The 27,305-nt window shown below is 35.2% G+C and overlaps 1 protein-coding gene across 6 annotated transcripts in view; it reads left to right on the top strand.

Moving 5' to 3' along the window:
* Positions 1-27,305, top strand: part of PIK3C2G (phosphatidylinositol-4-phosphate 3-kinase catalytic subunit type 2 gamma) — a 422,739-nt gene that overhangs the window by 66,140 nt on the left and 329,294 nt on the right. For all 6 annotated transcript variants that reach the window (XM_021922093.2, XM_021922095.2, XM_017945702.3 and 3 more), the window contains 3 exons: positions 1,219-1,321; positions 9,340-9,410; positions 13,043-13,106. In XM_021922093.2, the coding sequence (XP_021777785.2) occupies positions 1,219-1,321; positions 9,340-9,410; positions 13,043-13,106 (238 nt within the window). The remainder of the gene's footprint in view (positions 1-1,218; positions 1,322-9,339; positions 9,411-13,042; positions 13,107-27,305) is intronic.

Raw genomic sequence — 27,305 nt, forward strand, 5'->3', positions numbered from 1 at the left:
GGAATAGGCATTGAATATATGTCATGAACACACTAACATTCACCATTTTGGCTAGTAGATAGGTAGGTACTAAGTTTTTTTAAGTATTAAAAACAACATGTTAAAATAGAAACATTTAAAAAGAATTTACTGTATAGTATAGTAAATTCTATATAATTATTCTACATAATTCTATATATTTTTGTTAATTCATTTTGCAGATTAATGGTCTATTTGTCTGGCATTGTTGGAAACAAGTTATCCCAAATATTTACTGAATTTTCCATATAAGTAAAATTATCATCTTAAGGACTACAGTATCTCATATACTTTTTTTTTCCCTGAAATCCTTCATATGTTTAAGGCCCTTTGAACAATGTGCATTAACATAACTCATCCTTTTCTCAATGACTAAGAGTCACCAGAGATATCAAAATTTAAAGCTGTAAAGGGACTTATACAGTAGAAGCCCTTCATTTCACAGAATAATCAAATTGTGTTTATAAGCAATATGTTGCAAAATAGTAATTCATTGTGCTCTTCAGTTAATTTGTGCTTGGTAAATATTTATAGGAAAAAAAGAAAGAGAAAGGAATGGAGACAAATATAATAATGCCAGTAGAAATCTCTGAAATAGGTATAATTTTTTTGTTTATTCTGCTTGTCAACCCTTTGATGTAGACATTACTATTCCAACTCTACAAGAGAAAATACTGAGTTTCAGATAGTTTTAGTTTAATTGGCCTTCCTAAGGTCATCGAGCTCGTAAATCTGTCTCTAAAGCTCATGACATTTTCACCACATCCCATTGCTGTGAGATAAGGTCCCCACACAGACATAATGGCATCAGTTAGACCACCCAGAAGCATGCTGTCATCAGCTTTGAACTCTGAGATGGCTGGGTAAAACTAACTTAGAATACGCAAAGTATTATTTAAAACTTATTGTGATAATTCTAAAGGTGTCTAATCATTTAATCATTTTCTAACTTATTAATGCACATAAAAATAATTTCAGTATTCATCTATATCTATATATTTATATTTTCTCTCATATTATTCATTTATACACAAAATATATAATGCATATATAGTCACAACACACACACACGCACACACACACTCAGCTTACTTTTACCAAGCTAAGTTCCAAAAATAAAAGAAAATGAAGTCAGAGAGGAAAACACATATTTGGGAATATTATGGGAGGATATGATTGTGTTCATTTTTTCTCTTTCAGCGATCACTCTTTGGGGAGCCACAAAATGTTTCAAAAAGATAAATCTGTTATTCAACTCCACCTGCAGAAAAGTAGGGAAGCTCCAGGAAAGCTATCTCGAAAGGTAAGACTTTCTTACTTTTGGTTTCAACTAGCAAACTGACTGTTTTAAGGACAATATTTCTAATTTTTGAACTATTGCCAATTTGGAATTATATAGCTTAATTAATACATGTTTATTTAAATATATTCATTGAAAAATGATGAAATATATAAATATAAATACCTGTTAATGATTTGAACTGATGCAATAACATGAATGCATTACTGCAATCTTAGTGTTATGGACTGAATGTTTGTGTCCCCCCAAAATTCATAAGTTTAGGCCCCAGGTGATAGTATTAGGAAGTGGGTCTTTAGGAGGTATTTAGTTTTAGATGAAGTCATAAAAACAGAGTCCTTATGATGAGGTGGTAAGTGCCCTTATAAAAAGAGTTTAGAGCGCTCTCTCTCTTTCTCCCTTCTCCTCCCTCTATATCACTCTCCTTCTCTTTCTTCTCACTATGTTAAGATACAGCAAGAAGGAAGCTGTCTGCACACAGGAAAAGGGCCCTGACCCTGATTATAAACTTTGAAGCCTATAGAATGAAGAGAAATAAATGCATGTTGTTTAAGCCACCTGGTCTCTGGTATTTTGTTATAGCAGCCCAGTCTGACTAATACACTGAGTATAACAAATCTGTTGGTTTCTTTCCAAAATCATTTGTGAGACACTTATTAAGGTTATCATATTTATACTTTTCACATATCTTCTTAGAAGTAAATGAAATAGAAAATGTAATGGGGAATCACTAAATCACTAAAGGCAGAAAAATAACTTGTTTTCTGTGAAGACTGTTTATGTCAACACAGCTTAAATTAGCACAGATAAACTTTCAGAATATATATAATAAAGCTCCCTAGAAAAGGATGACTATGCTTTGATGATACAGTTTCATGCTGTTAGATGTGAATTTTACTCCCTGTGTCATGTTGTGAGTTACTTCCAATTCAAATTGCACAGTATGCAGTGAACTTTGATATTATGGCAGTTTTTATATGTAGAATCTTAAGTTACTTACTTTAAGCAAAAATCCTCTCACCCTGTCATTTATATTAGTTAACAGATTTCCAGTGGATGATTTCTTTTTTTTCTAGTATGAAGTGTTTCATCATAAGAAAATTTCAGGTAGTACATTAAGTTGCAATATATCTACATGGAAAATAACATAATGAGGCCAAAAGAGAGTTGTTCAGAGATATTTTTTGGATCTTGTGTTCAACTTAGCTGCTGTTGACAGCTCCAATGCTATACATCTGAAATCTCCAGGAAAACACATTATAAAGTGCAACTGACCCCGTCAGTTTTAAACTTAAGATTCTTCAAATTGCCCTCAATGTTGAGAAAAAAAGCTGAAATCATCATATTTCATTGGAGCATGGGGGAAGAAGATAAAATATATTATTCTAATTTGGATGCTGCTAAAATAATAACTTATTGATAGTAATTAACAAATCACTAACATTTCAGACTCATGTAAATTAAGGTCTGTTTAAAAACTCATGTAACTCTATTATTCTGATATAGGGCATACATTTAATGTCTGAGACTTTAACATTTCTATCACATTTAATCTTTTCAATAATTCTATATGGTAAACACTATTAAAAATAAGGAAACTGTATCACAGGGAGGAATCAAGACTTTCCCAAGATTAAAATCATGAAACTGATGGGCAGAGAAGGATAGATTTGAGCACAGTCAGTGAGTCTTCAGAGCCCATGCATTCCTACCAACTTATATGAGAAATATGCTCAGAATTTGCAGTATATTCTCAAAAGTTTTGGATGTGTGTTTCAGGTCAAAATTCTAGCTTTATGCAGGCACGTGTGTGTGTGTGTGTGTGTGTGTGTGTGTGTAATTTTTTTTCCACAGCTAATATCCATGTAGCTCAAAGTCCGGGGCATGACAGGTGATAATAACTAACCATATTATGTATATATTAGGTGCCAATTGATGTTCTTAGTGCTTTAAATGAATTAATTGATAGTAGCCCAAGAGCAAAGAATAAATACAACTATTTTTCTATCTTATAAAAATAAAAGAACTGAAAAGTTAAGAGATTATTTAAATCATCCAAAGTCTCACAGCTAGTAAATAAGGGTGATGAGATCAGAGCAAAACTAATCTGCCTACAGATCACACTATATGATAATGTTGACCAGTGCAGTTATATAGTGCAACTGACTCTGTCAATATTAAACTTAAGATTCTTCAAATTACCCTCAGTGTTGAGAAAAAAAAATGTGAGATAATCATATTGCTGTCATCACCGTTGTTATCATGTCCAGGGACAAGCATATTGTTATCTCTGGGTGTATAATGTGTAGTTCTCATCAGAAATGCCTGTTTTTCAATATGCCATTTGGATCACAGTGGGAATTAAGTTATGTGGTTCTTTTTGATGCTTCATGATTCAACTTACAAGCTTGTCCATCCTATAATAAATATCACCAATTCTTGGATAATTCAACAACTCATAGGCAAAAAGTATAAATGCCTTTTCTTATCCACAACTTTTGCTAATATTGATGCTGTTGTTTAAAATGGATAATACTTGAACCTGGGAGGCGGAGGTTGCAGTGAGCCGAGATTGCGCCACTGCACTCCAGCCTGGGTGACAGAGCTAGACTCTGTCTCAAAAAAAAAAAAAAAATAATAATAATAATAAAATGGATAATACACCTGATGGCAAATATATTTATATATTTGTATATCCTCCATTCATGCAATAAGTATTTGCTATGTAACTGCTGTCTATTAGGCCCTATACTAATGTGTAGGTAGAGTAGTGAGCAATATCAATAAGATCTCAGCCCTCAGGGGTTCAGGGGATGCAAATGGCACCGATTTCCAATTAGAAAGCAATGGTAACTTCCATGCAGAATATGAAAAAGGCATTCTGTATCTCCATCTCTCTAAGTCTTGATTTTTTTTTTTTTGAGATGGGGTCTCGCTCTGTTGCCCAGGCTGGAGTGCAGTGGCATGATGTTGGCTCACTGCAACCTTTGCCTCTCGGGTTCAAGCAATTCTCCTGCCTCAGCCTCCTGAGTAGCTGGGATTACAGGCACATGCCACCATGCCTGGCTAATTTTTGTATTTTTCGTAGAGATGGGTTTCACCATGTTGATTAGGCTGGTCTCAAACTCCTGACCTCGTGATCCACCTGCCTTAGCCCCACAAAGTACTGGGATTACAGGCGTAAGCCACTGCACCTGGTCCAAGTCTTGATTCTTTCAGGATTTTTTTTTTTTTTTTTTTGCATTGCATTTCAAAGGGGAAGATTATTATATTTTATTAAAACTTTAAGGATTTACTTCCAGGAACTGGGATAAGTACTTTATACAGTATATACAACCTAATAACAATTGATTCATTTAACAAATAAAACTTGTTACATGCCATTCATAGTACTTGCCTTTTCTAGAATGTAGAGTTCACATCCTAGTTGAGAGACAGACAATAAACAAGTGTATACAATGAAGTCATGTAGAGGTATGTGCTCTGAAAGAATATATAACCAGCTCTAAAAGTTGAGAGAAGCACCTAATGCAGATGAATAAGAGGGACTAGTGATGGTACTTGCTTTTCTGTCTAAATCCTGGAGCACACAAGCCTAGCTCTGATCTTTAGAAATGAGGAATATGAAATTTGCTCATTTAGCCTTCTATAAAAAAGCAAAAATTCTGGTTTCATATTGCTCAATTTCAAATGTTCACTTTTAGGCAAATTGTTAAATTCTCTATACCTGAATTTCTTCATCTAAAAATGTGAATAATGATAGTTCTTACCTAATGTAGTTATTATAAGAACTCAATTGAGAGATATTATCGGGGGAAATAAAATATCGGAGGAAACCCCACCCCCCAATATTAAACATGGGTCCTTTTCTATTTCTCTAAGTGTTGGCTGCTCTGAAAATAAAGGGAAATAGTACAAAAGAGAGATTTTAAAGCTGGGTGTCCAGGGGAGACATCACATGTCGGCTGGTTCCGTGATGCTCCCTGAGTCGTAAAACCAGCAAGTTTTTATTATCAATTTTCAAAAGGGGAGGGAGTGTACGAATAGGGTGTGGGTCACAGAGGTCACATGCTTCACAAGGTAATGAAATATCACAAAGCAAATGGAGGCAGGGCGAGATCACAGGACTACAGGACGGGGCGAAATTAAAAATGCTAATGAAGTTTCGGCACGCGTTGTCATTGATAACATCTTATCAGGAGACAGGGTTTGAGAGCAGACAACCGGTCTGACCAAAATTTATTTGGCAGGAATTTCCTCATCCTAATAAGCCTGGGAGCGCTACAGGAGACCAGGGCTTATTTCATCCCTTCATCTTTGACCATAAAAGACAGCAGCCATTTCAGAGGCCTACCCTCAGGGGCCATTCTCTGTCTCAGGGATGTTCCTTGCTGAGAAAAGGAATTCAGCGATATTTCTCCTATTCACTTTTGAAAGAAGAGAAATATGGCTCTGTTCCGCCCGGCTCACCGGCAGTCAGCGTTTAAGGTTATCTCCCTTGTTCCCTGAACATTGCTGTTATCCTGTTCTTTTTCCAAGGTGCCCAGATTTCATATTGTTCAAACACACATGCTCTACAAACAATTTGTGCAGTTAACACAATCATCACAGGGTCCTGAGGCGACATACATCCTCCTCAGTTTAGGAAGATGATGGGATTAAGAGATTAAAGACAGACATAGGATATCACAAGGGTGTTGATTGATGAAGTGATAAGTGTCCATGAAATCTTCACAATTTATGTTCAGAGATTGCAGTAAAGACAAGCGTAAGAAATCATAAAAGTATTAATTTGGGGTCCTAATAAATGTCCATGAAATCTTCACAATTTATGTTCTTCTGTCGCGGCTTCAGCCGGTCCCTCCATTTGGGGTCCCTGGCTTCCCACAACAAAATATAAACAAAGAGCTTACGTCAGTGCCTGCACCTAGTATGACTACCTAAGTATTAGCTATTGATGTCATAAAATTGGATGTTTCACTGTGTGCTATTTTGTTCCTTTACAATTAAAAATTCTAAAACATTATTAACATTAATTTGCATTAAAACATTTAGAAATTTACTTATGATGTTGCAAATATTGAGATGGATATTTTTGTGTTATGTCAAAATAGTGTATATACTGCAGTATCATGACTTTTGTTGATATATCAACAATTTTAATAAATCACAATTTTTCTTGTAAGCTTTCATACCCATAAGCAGGATAAATTTTAGTCTTAATTGAAATTTCTATATGTAACAAGAAAATAAAAATAAACTGATAATTGGTTTGGTTTTGAGGTAAGTTTTATAAAATTTTCTTTCTAAGACATATATGATTTATTGATTAACTTAATATAACTGAAACAGTTTTATCAACTTGTGTCTCATCTTCATTATTTGAACTGCCCCATTTAAAATTTTCTGAATTGCCCTATTTAAAATAAGTAACCCTTGATTTGTATTTTTAATTTTATATATACATCATAAGGAGATAGCAAATGTTCTCTCAGTTTTATTTTTTATAGTGGTGTCAAAATTCTCTGTAATTTTCAGGATTTCAGCTGTAAGTAAAACATTTATGAATAATTATAATCTTTCTAATAAAACTGTAAAATTGTCTTGATAGTATTCTTTTTCACATAATACTAGGAATATGACTATCATCATTATATTAAGTTTATTGATACCATTGCCTTGCAGTAGATACTTTAGAGCTTTCTAATTGTGCAAAGCTCAATTCATCTTAGATAATATTTTTCTTTTAAACTTGATAATATTATACTGAAATAGAATAATCCACATTTCAAGAGAACAAGAAAGTTGTTCTAAAAAAAAAACAAAACAAAAAACCAGGCCAGGAGCAGTGGCTTAGGCCTCTAATCCCAGCACTTTGGGAGGCCAAGGCGGGCAGATCACCTGAGATCAGAAGTTCGAGACCACCCTGGCCAACATAGTGAAACCCCATCTTTACAAAAAATAGCTGGACCTGGTGTTGCGCATCTATAATCCCAGCTACTCAGGATGCTGAGGCACAAGAATTGCTTGAACTCTGGAGGCGGAGGTTGCAGTGAGCCAAGATCACGCATTGGCACTCCAGCCTGAGTGACAGCAAGACTCCATCTCGAAAAAAAAAAAAATAAATAAATAATAAAAAGCAGGTTGATGATCTTTAGAAATCATCCAAGGTTTCAAAATTTTAAATCTGCTACCTTGGTTAGCTATGAAAAACTTAATATTTTAAAATTTGTTTTCTTTTTTATCTATCTCAAATTTGATCAAAAATATTGCCAACATTGTAGATATTAATCATAAAATCAAGATTTTCTTATAGCTCAGGGGAACATTCACAGAACATTTACAGCAATAGATTTTTGTATGAGAAAAAAAAATTTTAACTTTTTCCTTTTTCCTTAAGGCCAAGGTATGGCTTCAGCTTTAGGGAAAAGTTAAATTCACACTATCTTTCATGGACCATTACAGGAATTTTCCTCCAGCTTTTGTTTTTCTTCAAGATCTGTTAATAATTTAACAAAAAAATGTTTCCAATACATGTACCTTACGAAGTTATTTTTCCTCCAGCCTATGGAGGTATTTAAATTAAAAAAAAATTTCTAGTAAAAGGTACTAAGGCAAATACCGAAAATATTTCTGGAAACCAAATAAATTGGTTTTTAAATGAATATGATTATGCTTTCCTAGAAATATGTAATTAAGTATATTCTTTATATTCTTGCTTTGGTTTTAACTTCTGAAAGAAGGCAAGTGCCAAATATTACAGTTCAAATCTTACTTTTTAATTTTTACTCTGTTTTTCACTTTCTGTTTTCCCTCTTCTTTTACTATGCTTTTCATGACTACAGTTTAGCTTTCTCTGTTGCAGAAAAAAGTTGTCTTGTCACTATCACACTTTTTATTTTAGCTGTCCCAGTGACTCTATATGTAAATTTCTAGAAGGTTAGACTCACATCTTCATTTCTCAGCCATTCTACATAGTGTTTCTTTTTCACAGCATGTAGTCAAAATATTGTTTATAACAGTGACCTTATTCTTTCCATCTAACTTAGCTTCCTTCTTCCTCTTCACAAAACAAACCAATATAAAAATTAATTTACCTTTGACATTGGGCCATATAAAGGTTTTCCTTCTGATGTTTACTGTCCGAATCTCTAATAGTCAGTTTTAAAAATAGACTGTGTTTATTGACACACAAGATTACATACACCCTAGACATTAAGGGACTCACTCAGATCTCAACCTTAATGCCACTGTGTGGTGAAATAGTACAATTATGATAAGACATACTGCATTCTCTGCGTACTTGCAAAGGGTTTTCATGAATGCCCTGTTGCAGGAAAACTAGTCAAGAAGTTAAGGTATGAGTGTGTGTGTGCGTGTGTTGTGTGCACACACATACAAGCCATAGGCATGATATTTTAAGATGAGTAGTTCATGCTTATATAGGATGAAAACAAAATGCCAACTAACTCCTAGAATTTATACCTACCAGTAATTGTCATTAATTAGTATAATTTAGTGTTCATGAAACGGAAAGCTTTCTTATACTGACATTTTGGCAGCAAGATGTGGTGAAGCTGAAAAATGAAGGAGTTGATTATGTGTCTGCTCGCCCATCTGGCCAAATGTCAGGCTTTACACTGCCATGGCATGCATGGAAAAAAAAAAAATGAAAATATGAAAAAAAAAAAAAAGTTCATGTATGTGGGAGAAGTGGTGCCTAAAAATCTACCTTCCTACTTAGTAGGAAAATTTAGTGTTTGACCTTGGTTGATGCCATGATGTTTTCCAACTGTTTTTTAGGCTTATTCTCAACCAAAACTAAGCTTTCTGCTTTACTTTTGAAAAGGCTTATATAGTAAAGGAGAGTCTTGTAAGGTCTTTAAGAAAAAATCTAAACGTGATGAATGAGGGTTATCAAAATAGGTGAATAAAATGGCAGCAGGAAGTTACGGACCTATTTTTATCTGGTACTCATTTCTATTCACTCCATAAATATTAATATATTCTGCTGTCTACAGCATGAAGAGGACCACAGTCAGTTTTATCTGAACCAACTTCTAGAATTTATGCATATTTGGAAAGTATCCAGGTAAGACATTTTATATTTGTTGCAAGATTACTTTCTGATTGAATTCTCAAATGTCAAATCTCAATATTTTTCAGTTGATTGTAAAAACTGTCCTTTCACTGGGACTGAGGAAGCTAATGTTCTTTTAATAGGCATATTCTGTTAATAATCATCCATTCTTCAAAGTTGTTCAGATATATTTGAAGAGCTGCTAACACTTTGCAGAACATTCTAACATCCATTTAAAAAAATCTCTGCTGCTGGTTATTACATTTTCAAGGACTTGTTTTCCTGATTCATTTTGTGACTTTGGGTTTGCATATGTCACTTAACCTCTTTGTAAAACAATTTTAATACTTCGAAGGTAACCATCTCCTACTTAATTTGTTTCTGAAATCCCTGAAAATAAATGGTATATCATAAATAGAGGAGTGTAAATTCAAATTGGAAAACTCGAGTGAAAACAAGTGAACATATCCTACTTCATTCTTATATCTAAATGTATGCATGTATTATTTGGAAGAACAGACTCATCAGGTAGCTAAACTGGGAGTTTGGGTATATCTACAATTAAGGCTGTTGTGAGCTGAACCAGGAGAAAATGTAGTGTGGGAGATACAGGTCATACATCTCTAAAGTAAAGTCTGATATAACATATGAGCTAAATTTACAATAGCAAAGACATGGGATCAACCCATATGCCCATCAGTGATTGACTGGATAAAGAAATGGCACATATACACCATGGAATACTATGCAGCCATATAAAGGAATGAGATCATGTCTCTTGCAGGACATAGATGGAGGTAGAGGCCATTATCCTCAACAAACTAACACAGAAACAGAAAACAAAACACCACACATTCTCACTTATAAGTGGGAGCTGAACAATGAGAACAGATGTACACATGGAGGGGAACAACACACACTGGGGCCCATCAGAGTTGTTGGAGAGGGAGAGCATCAAGATAAATAGCTAATGCATGCAGGGCTCAATACCTAGGTGATGGGTTGATAGGTGCAACAAACCACCATTGCACATGTTTACCTATGTAACAAACCTGCAGGTCCTGCACACGTTTCCTGGAACTTCAAATAAAATAAAATTGGCCAGGCGCAGTGGCTCATGCCTGTAATCCCAGCACTTTAGGAGGCCTAGGTAGGCGGATCACAAGGTCAAGAGTTCAAGACCAGCCTGGCCGACATAGTGAAACCTAACTCTACTAAAAATACAAAAATCAGCCAGGCATGGTGGCATGTGCTGTAATCTCAGCTACTCAGGAGGCTGAGGCAGGAGAATCACTTAAACCCAGGAGGTGGAGGTTGCAGTGAGCTAAGATCACGCCACTGTACTCCAGCTTGGGCAACAGAGTGAGACTTCATCTCAAAAAACAAATTGATTAATTAATTTAAAAAATAATAAAATAAAATTAAGTTTAAAACATAAATAAAAATATGAGCTAAAATTGGTTTTAGTGACTATGTTGGGTAATGATTTTGTGAAGTTATTATTATATATTTACATATATTATCTCATCTAATTCTTTCTAAAACTCTGTGATAATACATATTATGCTGTTTCAAAACTAAAGAAACTGAAGTTCTGAGAGGCTAAATAACTCTCCTAAGGCCATTCTGGTCATCAGTGGCAGGGCTACAATCAGGTCTGCCTGAAATTTACAGAGGATATTTTCTTTCATTAAACGATTGTGTTTTTCCATGTGCCCTTCTCTGCCACCCTTCTCCCTAAAAATATCCATCTTCACTCCATAAAATCATAGAATGGCTAGGACTAGAAAGGACTTTAGACATAATCTAACACCAATTTTCGTTTTATAGATAATTACAGGATTCCACCATAGATTTCTGTTGTATAACATATAAACAAGGTCTGTAGTTTCCTTTTTCCAAAATAAATCTACCCGGGGGCGGGGGAAACAGAGAGAAAGGCAGAGAAACAGACATACACCACCTCAAATATGAGAAGTTTTTCAAAAAGCAAGAAATCCTTGGGACACAAAGGACTATTTTGAAAGGGTTGGTGGAGGGTTGTTGCACCTTTTAAGTCACTACTACCTTGGGGACAGAGAGACAAGCCAAGGCTGTGAGAAGACAGTGAGAGAAGGAGGCTTTCATTCTGTTTTTTTCTTACCCCTGCCATTGCCTGCCCCCTAGCAGACATTTGATGGCCAGTGTGCAGTTGCAGGGGTCCAGAGGGTTAATGCAGGGCAAAGCAAAGTTCTGCTGTAGCAAGGAGTAGAGGAAACATGTCTGGGACAGCCTAGCTTCAGACTTTACGCCTCCACCCCTCCCTCCAATCCCAGGGCAGTGGATTACAGTCTGGGGTGATACCATCTCCCAGCGCTATTTCTTCTGTGGTAAGGAAACTAAAAACAGAAGTTCAAAAACTTGGCAACCATCACACAAATATTTAATCCCATAGCCATGACTAAAACCAAGTATCTAACTCTCAGTCAGTGCTTATTCCACTTCCATCATGTTCTGACCCTTCCCCCCTTATCTTTCTCAAAGGGTATCTAACACAGAGACATTCTCAGCCTTATAAGGGCCACTGTAGAACTTTACTTTTGGGGATACAACGCTTCCCTGCCTGCCCTCCTCAGAACACCGTATTGGGTCATCAAAAAAATCAAGCACTGGATGGCAAGGGCTTTGATTTCAGCTCTTCTCTGTTATGACTCAACTTCCTCTTAGAAGTTGAGCAAATCACTCACCTTCACTAGTTCCTAGTAGTTTTTTTCTATAAAATAGATACAATATCCAAAAACAAAGTGCTGAAGTGGGTGCATTCTTGGTGATACTAGTAGTTTCAGGTTTTATATAAAACACTGCCATTGCCCAAATCTTTAGTTATTATTTTCCTCCCCTTTCATTGTCTTTTACATATTCTATGCATTTTGTCTTTGAACTGACAGAGGGACTTCAACTAAAGTGATAATGTAAAAAAAATGAGAATGCAGCTACTGTAAAAATAATGGTGTATTTTTTCATGTTGCGTTTTTGAGTTGTGTGACTTATGATTCAATTTAAGTCAGGAGTTTTCAAGACAAATAAGAAGGTAAAGTCAATAATGTTTGGGAAAATAATTTTTGAACAGCGAAGCTCAGAAGAATTTCTGCTCAAATTGCATGGCTTCTCCCTAAGCATAGATAAAGCTGGAGCAATAAGAGAAGCTTAGGAAAGAAAAATGCAGAGGTTTGGTGTCAGAGACAACCCCATATATTATAAATATAAGCCATTAATTCCAAATGCAATTATCTACAAGATTTTGCATACTTAATATTTCTTGATGTTAATATATGCCATTATCTGCTTATGAATCCCTTTGCAACTTACAGTTTGAATTAAGAGTACTTTTATATAATGATCAGCCTTTGAGAGGTTTGGTTAATTTATCATTAATTCTTTGGAGTTCTAAGACTTTCAAATATGTTTGTAGTCTATCAAGTTATACAAACTTTATAAGGCACCCTTCTGAGATGTTTTTAAAATTATGTCAACAATAATCCTTTTTATACCATGCCTACGATAGTATCATGGGCAAAACAGAATTTGTGATAAATGTTTGTGCTAAAGGTAATATAAGTTTTCCTATCCAATTTTAAACAAAATTTCTATTTTTTATTTTCCAGACAATGTCTCTTAACAGTCATCAAAAAATATGACTTCCACCTGAAATATCTATTGAAAACCCAGGTATTGATTTTTGTTACTTTAACTATCAATTCAGTAAGCATTTTTAAAGCACCTACTACTTTTCTAAAACTGCAAATTTTGAAGATGACAAAAATGAATAAAACAGAGGATCTACACTTGAAAGGCTTTCATTTCAACCTGGAAAAATAGACGAGTAGAAAGGCATATGCAGTAAAGTGCTACAGCTGCTGAGGAAAGACTGTATGTATACAGATGCATAAGAAAGAATGGTCAGTTTTTTCCATTTGAGCTGAATGTTGACAAATGAGTATTGCATGTGTCTCCCAGCCAGAGAGGGGCATTGTGAAGGAAGGTGGGGAGTAGAGATAACTTTCAGCAAAGAACAACATGAACAGAGGCACTTTGGGAGGCAGAGGCACGCAGATCACGAGGTCAAGAGAACCAGACCATCCTGGTCAACATGGTGAAACCCCGTCTCTACTAAAAATGCAAAAATTAGCCGGGCATGGTAGTGGGTGCCTGTAATCCCAGTTATTTGTGAGGCTGAGGCAGGAGAATCACTTGAACCCGGGAGGTGGAGGTTGCAGTAAGCTGAGATCGGGCCACTGCACTCCAGCCTGATGATAGAGCGAGACTCAGTCTCAAAAAAGAGAGAGAGAGAGATAGAGAGACAGAAAAGAGTCAGGAGCCAGCCTGGTGTGATTAGGAAATTATGACATTTGAAATGGCTGTTCAAATGTTAGAGGTTGGAAAAAAAATCAGATGAAAGAAGCAGACAGGGGCCAAATTACATAGGATCTTATGGACCTTTTATGGCCAATTTTATGATTTTCTACTTTGTCCACTTATGACATGGAGCCATTAGGTAGAGCAGTAGAATGACTGATGGATGATTAGAAGGACATTTCATTAGCACAAAAAGATGATGAGGGCATGGACAAACACTCTGCTATAGGGATGATATGAGGGGACAGATTCATAAGAAGTGAAAATGTACAATTTATATAATTTGGTGACATTCTGTGTGCCGAGAATAACTCAAAATTCCTGGGCTGCTGACTGACTCCGTGGAGACATCAATTCACTCTAATAGTGAAGAGAGAAGGTAGCATGGCAGAGGAGTGATGAACTCAGTACAAGGCTGTGGCAATTTGGTCACCTATTGGGCACTGAAGCTGTGATCTCCATTAGGCAGATTATTTCTTACAGCTTCTTCTTCCAGGGAAGGTTTAGCCTTCCACAGATAAAACATCATATTATTACAGAATATTGTGAGTCAGGGAACATTTTTTAAACAAGTGACTTCTTTCTTTCTGTTACATAATTGATTCCTGATATAAATAAAAGGGTACATGTCTCAGATAATAACTATTTGTAATATCAATAAACATTAAATATATCTGAAAATAATAAATTCTACTTATTGATGTAGTTACTGAAATCATATGTGACTTACACATAAATATCTAAAGACATGGAGATTACAAATACAAGACTTATGTTTCTCCATAAAGTGTAATCCTCTCACCCTAATTCTATTTTTCCTACTCCAGCCTGATCTGAGTCTGTATGTTTAAAATGTGGAATATGAAAAGAATCCACAGTTAGCTTGTTTTAAGTCTCATAAAATGTTATGGTTACTACTTCTAATTCAGCCTTGTGAGAGTCATTCTTTCTCATGTAGAATGTGAGACTTACCAAGTTACCAGGATATATTAAAATTTAATTCCTAGAGTATTTTTGTCTCTTTACTATGTGTAGATATACTTTTGAGGTTATGGTAACCTACTCATGAGTGAATTTTAGTTATCTAAATGTCTCAGCACTGCTCACATATCATAGATGTCTTTTTTCACACACAAATTATTGATAATTTATAACAGTTCTTAATTTCCAAATTCAGAAGCTTGATCTTATTACTTATGTATGAAGCCTCCTATATTTCTAGTTTGAAAGAAACAATCGACTATTGTAAATTTTTCTAATATGACTTAAAAGTTGGCAAAATACCAAAGAAATACTGTCTTTCCATTATCATTGGCAAATAGCAATCATCACTCACAGCTAAATTATTTTCTAAATAGGTCACAGTGTATGCGATTTTCCAGATGAACTCAATCAAAACAATGAGCTCTTTAAATGAGATTTTTGCCTATGAAGCATCAATAGTAAATATCTTAGAAATGAGGACAGACTATGATATTATCAGTTCACAATTTTGTGCTTTCTATTTGTTTGACAAGTACATTAAATAGCATTTCATCCTGTCCAAAACAGTGTCAATTGGAAAAACAATGTTTTTTTCATATCTCCCAAACTTGGATTATTACACATGATTTGAAAAAATAACAAGCATGCAGCTGAATAGGTCAGATATGAATATTATTGAATAATATGAATAAAGTATCAAATATTTTCTTTCCTCACAATTCTTATTTCAACATATTTCAGATTATACCCATTTTAGGCCAGGCATTCTGGTTATTATGTCAGATGGCTAGTTTTGTACGTAATTTACAAAGAGCTTTTTTACTAGACATTTTTTCCTCTCTTCTGTTCCATTAAAACCCTGAACTATAGAGAATATTTTTGAATTCATTCTGTATTCTTAATTTCATAGAAATTGAATAATATGAATCCCATAAGGATTTCAGAAAAATCAAGAATGGAAAAAAGAGAATCCCCCCCTGCCCAAAAGGTATTACTGAATGCTTACTTCATGCGAATTATGAAACTGTTTACTCACGGAAACCAAGAAAAATGGGAGTTCAAGACTTGCAGCAAGCAGACCTTAATAGACCATAGAACTCTCCACCCCAAATCAACAGAATATACATTCTTCTCTTTACACCACATCGTACTTACTCCAAAATTGACCACATAATTGGAAGTAAAGCACTCCTCAGCAAATGTACAAGAACAGAAATTATAAATAAACTGTCTCTCAGACCACAGTGCAATCAAACTAGAACTCAGGACTAAGAAACTCAATCAAACCGCCAACTACATGAAACTGGAACAACCTGTTCTGAATGACTATTGGGTACAACTAAATGAAGGCAGAAATAAAGATGTTATTTGAAACCAATGAGAACAAAGATACAACATACCAGAATCTCTGGGACACATTTAGCAGTGTGTAGAGGGAAATTCTCTATAGCAATTCAAATGCCCACAAGAGAAAGCAGGAAAGATCTAAAATTGACACCTAACATCAAAGAATTAAAAGAACCAGAGGTACAAGAGCAAAACACATTCTGAAAGCTAGCAGAAGGCAAGAAATAACCAAGATCAGAGCAGAAACTGAAGGAGATAGAGACACAAAAAACCCTCCAAAAATCAATGAATCCAGGAGTTGGTTTTTGAAAAGATCAACAAAATTGACAGACCACTAGCAAGACTAATAAAGAAGAAAAAAGAGAACCAAATCGATGCAATTAAAATGATAAAGGGATATCACCACCGACCCCACAGAAATACAAACCACCATCAGAGAATACCATAAACACCTCTACGCAAATAAACTGGAAAATCTAGAAGAAAATGGATAATTTGACACTTACACTCTTCCAAGACTAAACCAGAAGAAGTTGAATCCTGAATAGACCAATAGCAGGCTCTGGAAATTGAGGCACACTAATAGCCTACCAACCAAAAAAAAGTCCAGGACCAGATGGATTCACAGTTGAATTTACCAGAGGTACAAGGAGGAGTTGGTACCCATTCCTCTGAAACTATTCCAATCAATAGGAAAAAGAGGGAATCCTCCCTAACTCATTTTATGAGGCCAACATCACTTGATACCACAAAGCCTGGCAGAGACACAAATTGAAAAAGAGAATTTTAGATCAATATCCTTGATGAACATCGATGCAAAAATCCCTCAATAAAATAATAATACTGGCAAACCGGATTCAGCAACACATCAAAAAGCTTATCCACCATGATCAAGCGGGCTTCATCCCTGATGCTATTGGTTCAACATTAGCAAATCAATAAACATAATCCAGCATATAAACAGAACCAAAAGACAAGAACCACATGATTATCTCAATAGATGCAGAAAAGGCTTTTGACAAAATTCAACAGCCCTTCATGCTAAAAACGCCCAATAAATCTCGTATTGGATGGAACGCACTCAAAATCATAAGAGCCATTTATGACAAACCCACAGCCAATATCATACTGAATGGGCAAAACTGGAAAATTCTCTTTGAAAAACTGGCAATAAGACAGGATGCCCTCTCTCACCACTCCTATTCAACATAGTGTTGGGGCACTGGCTAGGGCAATTAGCAAGAGAAAGAAATCATGTATTCAGTTAGGAAAAGAAGAAGTCAAATTGTCCCTCTTGCAGATGACATGATTGTATATTTAGAAACCCCATTGTCTCAGCCCAAAATCTCCTTAAGCTGATAAGCAACTTCAGCAAAGTCTCAGGATACAAAAATTAAAATGTGCAAAAATCACAAGCATTCCCGATACAATTCACAGTAACAGACAAACAGAGAGCCAAATCATGAATGAACTCCATTCACAATTGCTTCAAAGAGAATAAAATACCTAGGAATCCAGCTTACAAGGGATGTAAAGGACCCTTCAAGGAGAACTACAAACCACTGCTCAGTGAAATAAAAGAGGACAAACAAATGGAAGAACATACCATGCTCATGGATAGGAAGAATCATCTCATGAAATGGCCATACTGCCTGCTGTAATTTATAGATTCAATGCCATCCCCATCAAGCTACCAATGAGTTTCTTCACAGAATTGGAAAAACTGCTTTGAAAGTTCATATGGAACCAAAAAGAGCCCGCGATTCCAAGACAATCCTAAGTCAAAAGAACAGCTGGAGGCATCACGCCACCTTGACATCAAACTATACTACAAGGCTACAGTAATCCAAAACAGCATGGTACTGGTACCAAAAACAGAGATATAGACTAATGGAACAGAACAGAGTCCTCAGAAATAATACCACACATCTACAGCCATCTGATCTTTGACAAACCTGACAAAACAAAGAAAATGGGGAAAGGATTCCTATTTAATAAATGGTGCTGGGAAAATTACAGCCATAAGTAGAAAGCTAAAACTGGATCCTTTCCTACTCCTTATAATGAAAATTAATTCAAGATGAATTATTAGAGACTTAAATGTTAGACCTAATACCATAAAAATCCTAGAGGAAAACCCCCTAGGTAGTACCATTCAGGACATAGGCATGGGCAAAGACTTCATATCTAAAACACCAAAAGCAACGGCAGCAAAAAGCCAAAATTGACAAATGGGATCTAATTAAAACTAAAGAGCTTCTGCACAGCAAAAGAAACTACCATCAGAGTGAAGAGGCAACCTACAGAATGGGAGAAAATTTTTGCAATCTACTCATCTGACAAATACAATATCCAGAACCTACAAAAGAACTCAAACAAATTTACAAGAAAAAAAAACAAATAACCCCATCAAAAAGTGGGCAAAGGATATGAACAGACATTTCTCAAAAGAAGACATTCATACAGCCAACAGGACACATGAAAAATGCTCATCATCACTGGCCATCAGAGAAATGCAAATCAAAACTATTAACCCAGATACCATCTCACAACTGTTGAATGGCAATCATTAAAAGTCAGGAAACAACAGGTGCTGAGAGGATGGAAACAGGGAACACTTTTACACTGTTGGTGGGATTGTAAACTAGTTCAACCATTATGAAACAGTATGGCGATTCCTCAAGGATCTAGAACTAGATGTACCCATATGACCCAGCCATCCCATTACTGGGTATATACCCAAAGGATTATAAATTATGCTGCTATAAAGACACATGCACATGTATGTTTATTGTGGCACCATTCACAATAGCAAAGACTTGGAATCAACCCAAATGTCCATCAGTGACAGACTGGATTAAGAAAATGTGGCACATATACACCATGGAATAATTATGTTATAAAAAAGGATGAGTTTGTAACTTTGTGGGGACATGGATAAGCTGGAAACCATCATTCTTAGCAACCGTCATAAGAACAGAAAAACCGAACACCGCATGTTCTCATCATAGTGGGAACTGAACAATGAGATCACTTGACCAGGGAAGGGGAACATCACACAATCGCCTATCATGGGAGCAGGAGGGGGGAGGGATTGCATGGGATTTGCTGATGTAAATGACGGAGGATGCAGCATGCCAACATGGCACAAGTATATATATGTAACAAACCCGGCATGTTATGCACATGTACCCTACAACTTAAAGTATAATAATAATAAATAAATTTTTTAAAAAATGATAAAAAAATAATAAAATAAAATGCCGGTAGGTTGTCCATCATAAAAAAAAAAAAAAAGAAAAATGGGAGTTCAAACCATACTCTGAAGTTGCCAATGATCTAGTTGAGACACAGCCTGTCCACATAAATAATATACACAGTGGTGTCTACACAGAGCAAAGCAATATAAAACCAAATTGTAGCCTTGGGGAAAGAATCAACTTCTGATTTAAAATCACTTCTTCCTAGTAGTCTCTAATATGCTGTCTCCAAAATTCTTTATTAAAATGCCAGTCAGGATCATGGTAGGAAATCCCTACCATGAATGACAAATTTACACTAGAATCTAGTAATTGTTGAATTTATTGTAAATTATATGGACCAGGGTTGATGAAAATCAACTGATGCTTCAAAACTTGGTTTAGCTTCATGAAACATCTATCTAGTCAGAAAATAACTGAGAACCCCTAAGTCCTTCTCCATCTAGCCCATGACTCAGAGGCTATACCAAGTAGACAACCAGGAGAATATGACATCTCTAGTGTTCAGGTTTAAGTAACTCAGTGAGGAGGGCAAATACTTATTTCATATTTGCTCAAGACCAAAATCTAACTGTATTCATCTAGAGAGAGAAAGAAAATTCCATATATGAGTAGAAAGAAAGAGGACACATAGGGATTTTATATTTAGCTTGTTTTAAACTGAAGCTCTCTTGGTTACAAGCAAATCTATTGTTAGATTTTCAGAAGTTCCAATTTCAAGCATAATTTAAGCCTAATGGTAGTCTAAGACAAAATTTAGGAGCAGAGATTCCAAAGTCAGATAAATGTATATGTCAACCCTCCACCACTACAGAAGTTTTGTATTCAACCTTCCTCAGATTTATATGATTCATTGCTAGAGTGAGGATAATAAATACAATATAGTGATGTTTTAAATAGTTAATGAAACAATGGATATAATGTTCTTAGTATAATAGAGTGATTGAAGATAAAATGTTTTTAAGAAAAGATAAGTACCCGTGTTTCTTTATTGTTATTTTTGCTACCGTTTCTATCACTATCACTCAAGTAGAGGATTGTATAGGATCCAGAAGAAAATTTTCACAAAGTTGATTTGCATTCAGAATAGAACATAAGAAAAGGTGAGAAATGAGCAAAAAAGTGTAATAAAATCAGATAAAATTAATAGGTAACAAGGAGCAGTTGCAAGGTTGCAAAAGAAGTCAAGGAAATAAAGGCAATAAAATCAGAGCACAGAAAAATGAAGCACTATTGCAGAATTGTAACTGACCTTAGCAGAAATAAAGCACAGATTGAAACTACTAAAAGTCAAAACTATCACGTATAGAACACTCTCAGACTTCAAGAAGTATAAAAAAATTAAAAGTAGATTCTCAAAGTAGAAGATAATCACTAGCCAACATAATTTGGGTTGCTAGTGAGATGGAGAACACTAGAGTATTTTGTGCGAAGGAATAACATGATCTGACATTCTACTGGTGATTTATGTGGTAAATTCTATAATACATGAAGAACACACAATTAAAGAATAATAATAGAAAAGCACTCTTATTAAACAATAAGTTAAGGAACAAAATATTTTTGATATCATACACCTGTTTGCCACTTCATGTCTCCTCTCCTCTATGTAAAAGGTCCTATTTGATGAAAAGTATTTTGTAGCTTTTCTTTATCATTTCATCACCAAAGTTTATATCTACAAGCAAGATAAGACATTGATTTTCTTTCTGAGGTCTCCATGAATGGAATCAAACTATACGCACTTTTTGAGCCCTGTATCTTTCACTCAGTATTATTTGTGAGATTTATTCACCTTGTTCCATATGGTTGTTATTAGTTCATTTTCATTGTTGTATAATATTCCATTAAAAGACTGGACCTCAATTTATTTATCTATCCTACTTGTTGGTGTATATTTGAAATAATATCAAGAGATTTTCTAGAGCACTTACCTAGGGACATAGATTTACAAGGCAATACCAAACACTTTTCTAATGATGTTTTACCCATTTCACAATATATGAGAGTTCCTGTTGCTCCATTTTCCCGCCAACCTATAGTATAGTCCAAATTATGTATGTTTGCCAACATTAGGCATATGTAATGCTACCTTTGTATCAACTTTAATTTTTCTGACTCAAAAATTCATACTAAACTCGTAAAATTCATGAGTCTTTAACCTTTTTAAAAAATGTAGTATTCAACTGCCCTCTTTTACAACTTACCTGTTCAAACTTCTGCTGATATTTCCACATTTCTGTAGATTTTTCAAATAGATTCACGGGAGTTCTTTATATATTTATCCTTCCTTCAGTTATGTGTATTGTAAATGTCTTCTGCCATTTAGGGACTTTTCACTTTAATTATCTTATTTATTAAGTTACTTTTCTTAAAATTTGATTTATGTAAAATAAAATGCACCCATGTTAAGTGGGCAGTTTGACTAGTTTTCAAAATGTACATAATTATGTAACAACAACTGGAATAAAGATACAAGATATTTCCATTACAAGAAAAAATGCCCAACTGCCTCTTTACAGTAAATCCCTCTCATCCCAGATTTCACACACCAAAAATTTATTTGCTCTCAATTTGCTTTTCTTTTGCCTTTACTTGACTTTTATATAAATGGAATCATATATACAATGTAAGAATTCTTGTGGCTCTACATCCTCACCAGTACCTGTTATTGTCAGTGTTTTAATTTTAGCCATTCTAGTGACTATGTGGCAATATTTCCTTCAGTTTTTAATTTGTATTCCCTCAATGGCTCATGATGCCGAATTACTTTTCATGGAATTACTGCTCATTTATATATTTTCTGCTGTCAGGTGCCTGTTCAAATCTTTTGCCTATTTTTAAAGTTGAACTATATATCCTCTTGTTATCAAATTGTAAGGGTCCAGAACGTTACCTGGATATCAATTAAAGGCCAGGGACAAGGAATCGTAAACTCTCTCCTGCACATGACTAACCACAATTGTAATCATTCTAATATGTTCCAGAATAAAGTTCATTGTGAGGTGTAGGACATATGTATTGAAAACATTGTCTCCCTGTCTGTGACTGGTTGTTTGTTTATTCGCTTGCTTGTTTATTTCATTTACATGCCATTCAGAAAGCAGAAGCTTTTAATTTTTGTGAAGTCCAGGTTTATTTTTACTTTACAGTTTATGCTCTCTTATCATATTTAATAAAGATTTGCTACAGAAGTTTGCATACTATATTTTTCAATACTATTTTTAGTTTTAGCTGTTCTTTAATTCTATGATCCATTTCAAGTTACAGTTCTAGTTCTAGACTCCCTATTCTGTTTCATAAATCTATATGTCTATCCTACTATCAGTCAACATTGCCTTAATTACCATATGCTCATGGAAAGTCTTGGTATCAGGCAATATAAGTTCTCCAAAATCATTCTTGTTAAAAAAATTTTGGCTATTCTAAGTACTTTGCTACACTTGCATTGAATATATAGATTGATGTAAGGAAACTTGATATTTTAAAAAATTATATTTTCTAATTCATGAGAGTTCAATTTAATCTGATCTAGTTCTTCATCTACACAGGTTTATTAAATCACTCAGCAATGCTTTATAATTTAGCATAGAGATTATGCATAGTTTATTAAAGTTATTTCATGTTCTTGTCTAATATTTTAAATAATATTTTTATATTATTTTCCAGTTGTTTGTTACTAATACATGGGAATAGAACCGACTTTCATATATTGACCTTATATACTATGTCTTCTTGAAATCACTTTTTATATCTAAGAATTATTTTTTGGATTCCTTAGGATTTCTACATATACAGTCATGTCATCTGTGAAATAATTTTATTTTTTCCTCTATAGCCCTCTTATTTTTTTACTTGCTTTATTATTTAATACTTGCTGAGCCTCCAGTAGGATTTTACTAGAAGTAAAATCGCCGCCTTGTTATTTTGAGGGAGAACGTTACAGTCTTTTATCATTAAATGTAAAGTTACTTGGAGGTTATGTTGTAATATAAAAAGTTATCTTTTACTGGGTTGAAAAAGCTTCCTTCTGTATCTGGTTTACTAAGAGCTTATATCTTGAATGGATTATGAGTTTTGCCAAATGCTTTTTGTGCATATGTACAAATGCACATATGGCTTTTCTCTTTTATTCTTTTCAAATTTTAAAAATCTTTTTATTACTGGTATAATTATACTTACTAAGAATTTATAATCTGTTTCATATATTTCTAACTTGAATTAACTAATATTTTCTTAAGGATATTTGCATCTATATTTATGAGGGACATCAGTTTTTGTTTTTATTTTCATATAATATTGTTAGATTTTGGTATGGGTAATGCTGGCCTCGTAAAATATTAGATAAGCTATTATTATCATTGCTTACAGTGGAGCCTGTGGTACCATGACATTTCCCTCCGTGTAGGATCCTGCTTCATCCTCAGCTTTTGACAGCTCCTGCTTGTCTGTGCCAAAGAGAAGGTCTCTCTAAATGCTGTTGTCTCTCTCCCAGTGGTACTCCACCCTTGCTTATTTATTACTCAACGCTAGACCTATTTTGGCAGTGGGGACAAGGGGAGTTCTGTGTTGTAACGAACCAATCACAGCCTTAGGCAAACTCTGTGTACTTGAGTCTCAGGACTAGGACTCTTGGAGCATTCCTGCCCCTCCGCCACATGGCAGCCAAACTCTGCCTTATATCTGCAGTTAGTCGTTCGCAGTAAACGAGAGTTTATTGCTCCTTGTCCCTGACCTCTAATTGGTATCCAGGTAAGATCTTGAACCCAAGACAAGTTTCCTGGCCTTTCCCCAGAAGCGAAGTCCTTTTGCTTCTACCCTTCCTTCAACAGCAAAGGAGCTTCTCATCTATGTCCTACTTCTCCCCCAGAGACAAGACTGTTTTGCTTTTTACTTCTCCAGAAGCAAGGGGTTTTTGCCTGGGCTCAGGGAAACACAGGGTTTGCTGCTCCTCCCCTTGCAGCTTAGAGTTTTGCTTCTTATGCAAAAAGGATCCACAGAAGTGGACAGAGCCCCATAACTGTCTCCCAGAAACAGCTGGTTACCTACACACCTGCACCACAGAATATGACTTCAGTTTCCTGCACGGCTTTCAGTATTTTCCCCCAAAAACTGATAGGCATCCTTGGAAAAAAGCTTGCAGAAGATTGTAAACTCACCATGTGTCTTGGGCTTCCTGGTATTCCAAACTGACATGCTAACGCACACCTGGCCTTTAAAAAATCTGTTGAATTTTAGCTAATTTCTTCCTACTCATGTGTATGGTGACCATCTCTTTCTCCTGTGCTCTGCCAAAGTTTGAACATTTTGTGTGCCCCAACTCTCTTTGGAACGGTTTTCACTGTGTAGTTTGGTTTACTTGGTCACTTTGTGACCTCAAATATCAGCGGGGTTCAGAAGAAGTTATAATTTTGTATATTATCTGGATTTTTTCATTGTTGCAGAGAAATCAATGTTCTATATTTTCATTTGTTCGTTTGTTTATTATATTTTAAGTTCTAGGATACATGTGCAGGAAGTGCAGGTTTGTTACGTAGGTATATATGTGGCATGGTGGTTTGCTGCACCCATCAACCCTTCACCTACATTAGGTATTTCTCCTAATGCTCTGCCTCCCCTTGCTCCCCACCTCCCGACAGGCCTGATGTGTGATGTTCCCTTCCCTGTGTCCATGTGTGCTTATTGTTCAACTCCCACTTATGAGTGAGAACATGAGGTGTTAGGTTTTCTGTTCCTGTGTTAGTTTGCTAAATAAGAATGATGGTTTCCAGCTTCATCCATGTCCCTGCAAGGGACATGAACTCATCCTTTTTTATATTTTAAGCCAAGTTGCATTTCAAAGCTGTTTTTAATCTTTAAGGAAAAAATAATTCATGTTGGCACTAACTACTGAACCTGGAATGAAAAGCATTCTAAATTCTCAATTTGTTTCCAAACTCATTAATTGAATTTGATAATTTTCAGTATGTCTAATATAAATCGAAACTAATTAAAGTTTGTATAAAATTAGGAGATGGTATGCTGTTACGTGGCTGTTTAAATGCATATTGCTTTGGTCTCCATCACAGCTGAATAAGAGACGGGAATAATCAACCACTTACGATGTTTTGTTTGGTTTTCCAGAAAGATGCAGGGGAGAAAAGGTTGTTACCCATCTTTTCAAATGTTCAAAATATTTTTCAAGTATGCTTAATTAATTCTAAAGTGTTAGCATATGGTTCCTTCAAGGTTCAGGAAACATCCAATATTTCCAAAGATACGCTTGGAATGTACTACATAAAATAACATCATAGCGTTGTTTTCGGGTTTTCATTAACCCAAAGAAGTTAGAAAGAATTTAGAGGCAGTCTAGTCTAAATCCTATGCAATGCAAAAATCTTCTCTAAATATACCTGATGGCTCATATACCTGAATCTGGAGCACCTTTCTACTCAAAAGGCAGCCTACACAGTTTTTGGACAAATAATTTTAAGAAAAACTTTTCTTAAAATTTTAAGAAAAACTAGAGAGTCAAAAGAACCTCTCTAGGTTTGCAACCATTTGTTCTCATTTATCATTTTAGAGCTACTTACAAGAAATCTACTCCTCTTTTTACCTGAAAGACCATCAAATACTTGAAATGGTTATAATGTTTTATTTTTTTTCTTTTTTGCCAAGCTAAAATTTTGTAATACTATCAGCTACCTTCACATTGATGTCTATTAAGCTATACAGTCTTCTGGCTTATGTCTCCACACTGCGTGCTCCATCTGTGACCCAAACTTTCTCCTCCATCATTAAAATAATAAAAGTTCTGAAATGTTATGCACCCAGCATTCAACTTTTTTTTCTCTATATTCTCTCTCGGGATAATCATATTCAAATTTTTGTCTATGTATCACCTCTATGAAAATGTTGCCCAAGTCTACCTTTATTATTTCTTGAAATAGGGTGCTCACCCTACTGCATTTTGTATCTGTAGGGGATCTCATAATGCGAATTAGCCATCATAGGGTTTGTAAGTTTTAAACTGATATTCCCCTCGTACTCTGGTGTGTGTGTGCATGCATTTGTATATATATGTGTATTTGGGAAAAAACTCTGTAGGTTGGTATAGAAAAGTGTTTCTATACAATGATTGTGCATTTACTTCTGCTTGGGTCCAAAAAAGTCACAATAGCCTGGTGTAATGTTTAACATAAATTCCTACTATGATAGTCCAAGTTAATACTCCGGAGACACAGAGAGCACAGACTAGGGTTCAGTTTCTCAGATAATAATTTTCCTTACTCAAGGACTGAGTAGAGAGAGGCTTCGTCAAAAGTGTTTCTGATCAGTAGAAACAGTTTTTCTTCTCCCACCTTTTACAGGTGGCTGCTATCCAATGTTTGAGGACTATTTGAGGATCTTAGCTCCAGTCCTGCCCCTTCCCCTACTTTCACCAAGTGATTTAGTCCTAAGATTTCAGCACATTTCCCAGTGTTAGCAATAAACACCAATCCTACAGCTGAGGATCTACATCTAGTCTGATATTTCCTCCAGGCCATTGCATCATCACTGTTGGAGCTACTACTCAGGCTTGAAGTTCCCTCTAAATGTCTGCAACCCTAAGATTTATCCTACCTTTCTTATAGTTTGTTTAATGTTTATACACACACCATGTGGTGTGTGTATGTGTGTGTGGTGTAGCGTGTCTATATTTTCTCAGTCCACCAGTTGCTAGAGATAGAACTCCATTGCATTTCCTCTGGGAAGCTCAAAACCTATGTATCAAAAAATACTCACATCATGATTCTACCAAAAATCTTCATTTTGTCTGTGTTTCTGCCATAATGAATAGCACCTGTATTCTTGGTTTCCAAAATTTGGAAATGAAATTTTGGAATCATCTTAAATCCAACCTTTCTGTTGGTTCTCATATCCAATTAATCACCAACTCAAT

This window comes from Papio anubis, chromosome 9, assembly GCF_008728515.1.
Source record: "Papio anubis isolate 15944 chromosome 9, Panubis1.0, whole genome shotgun sequence".
Lineage (NCBI taxonomy): Eukaryota > Metazoa > Chordata > Mammalia > Primates > Cercopithecidae > Papio > Papio anubis.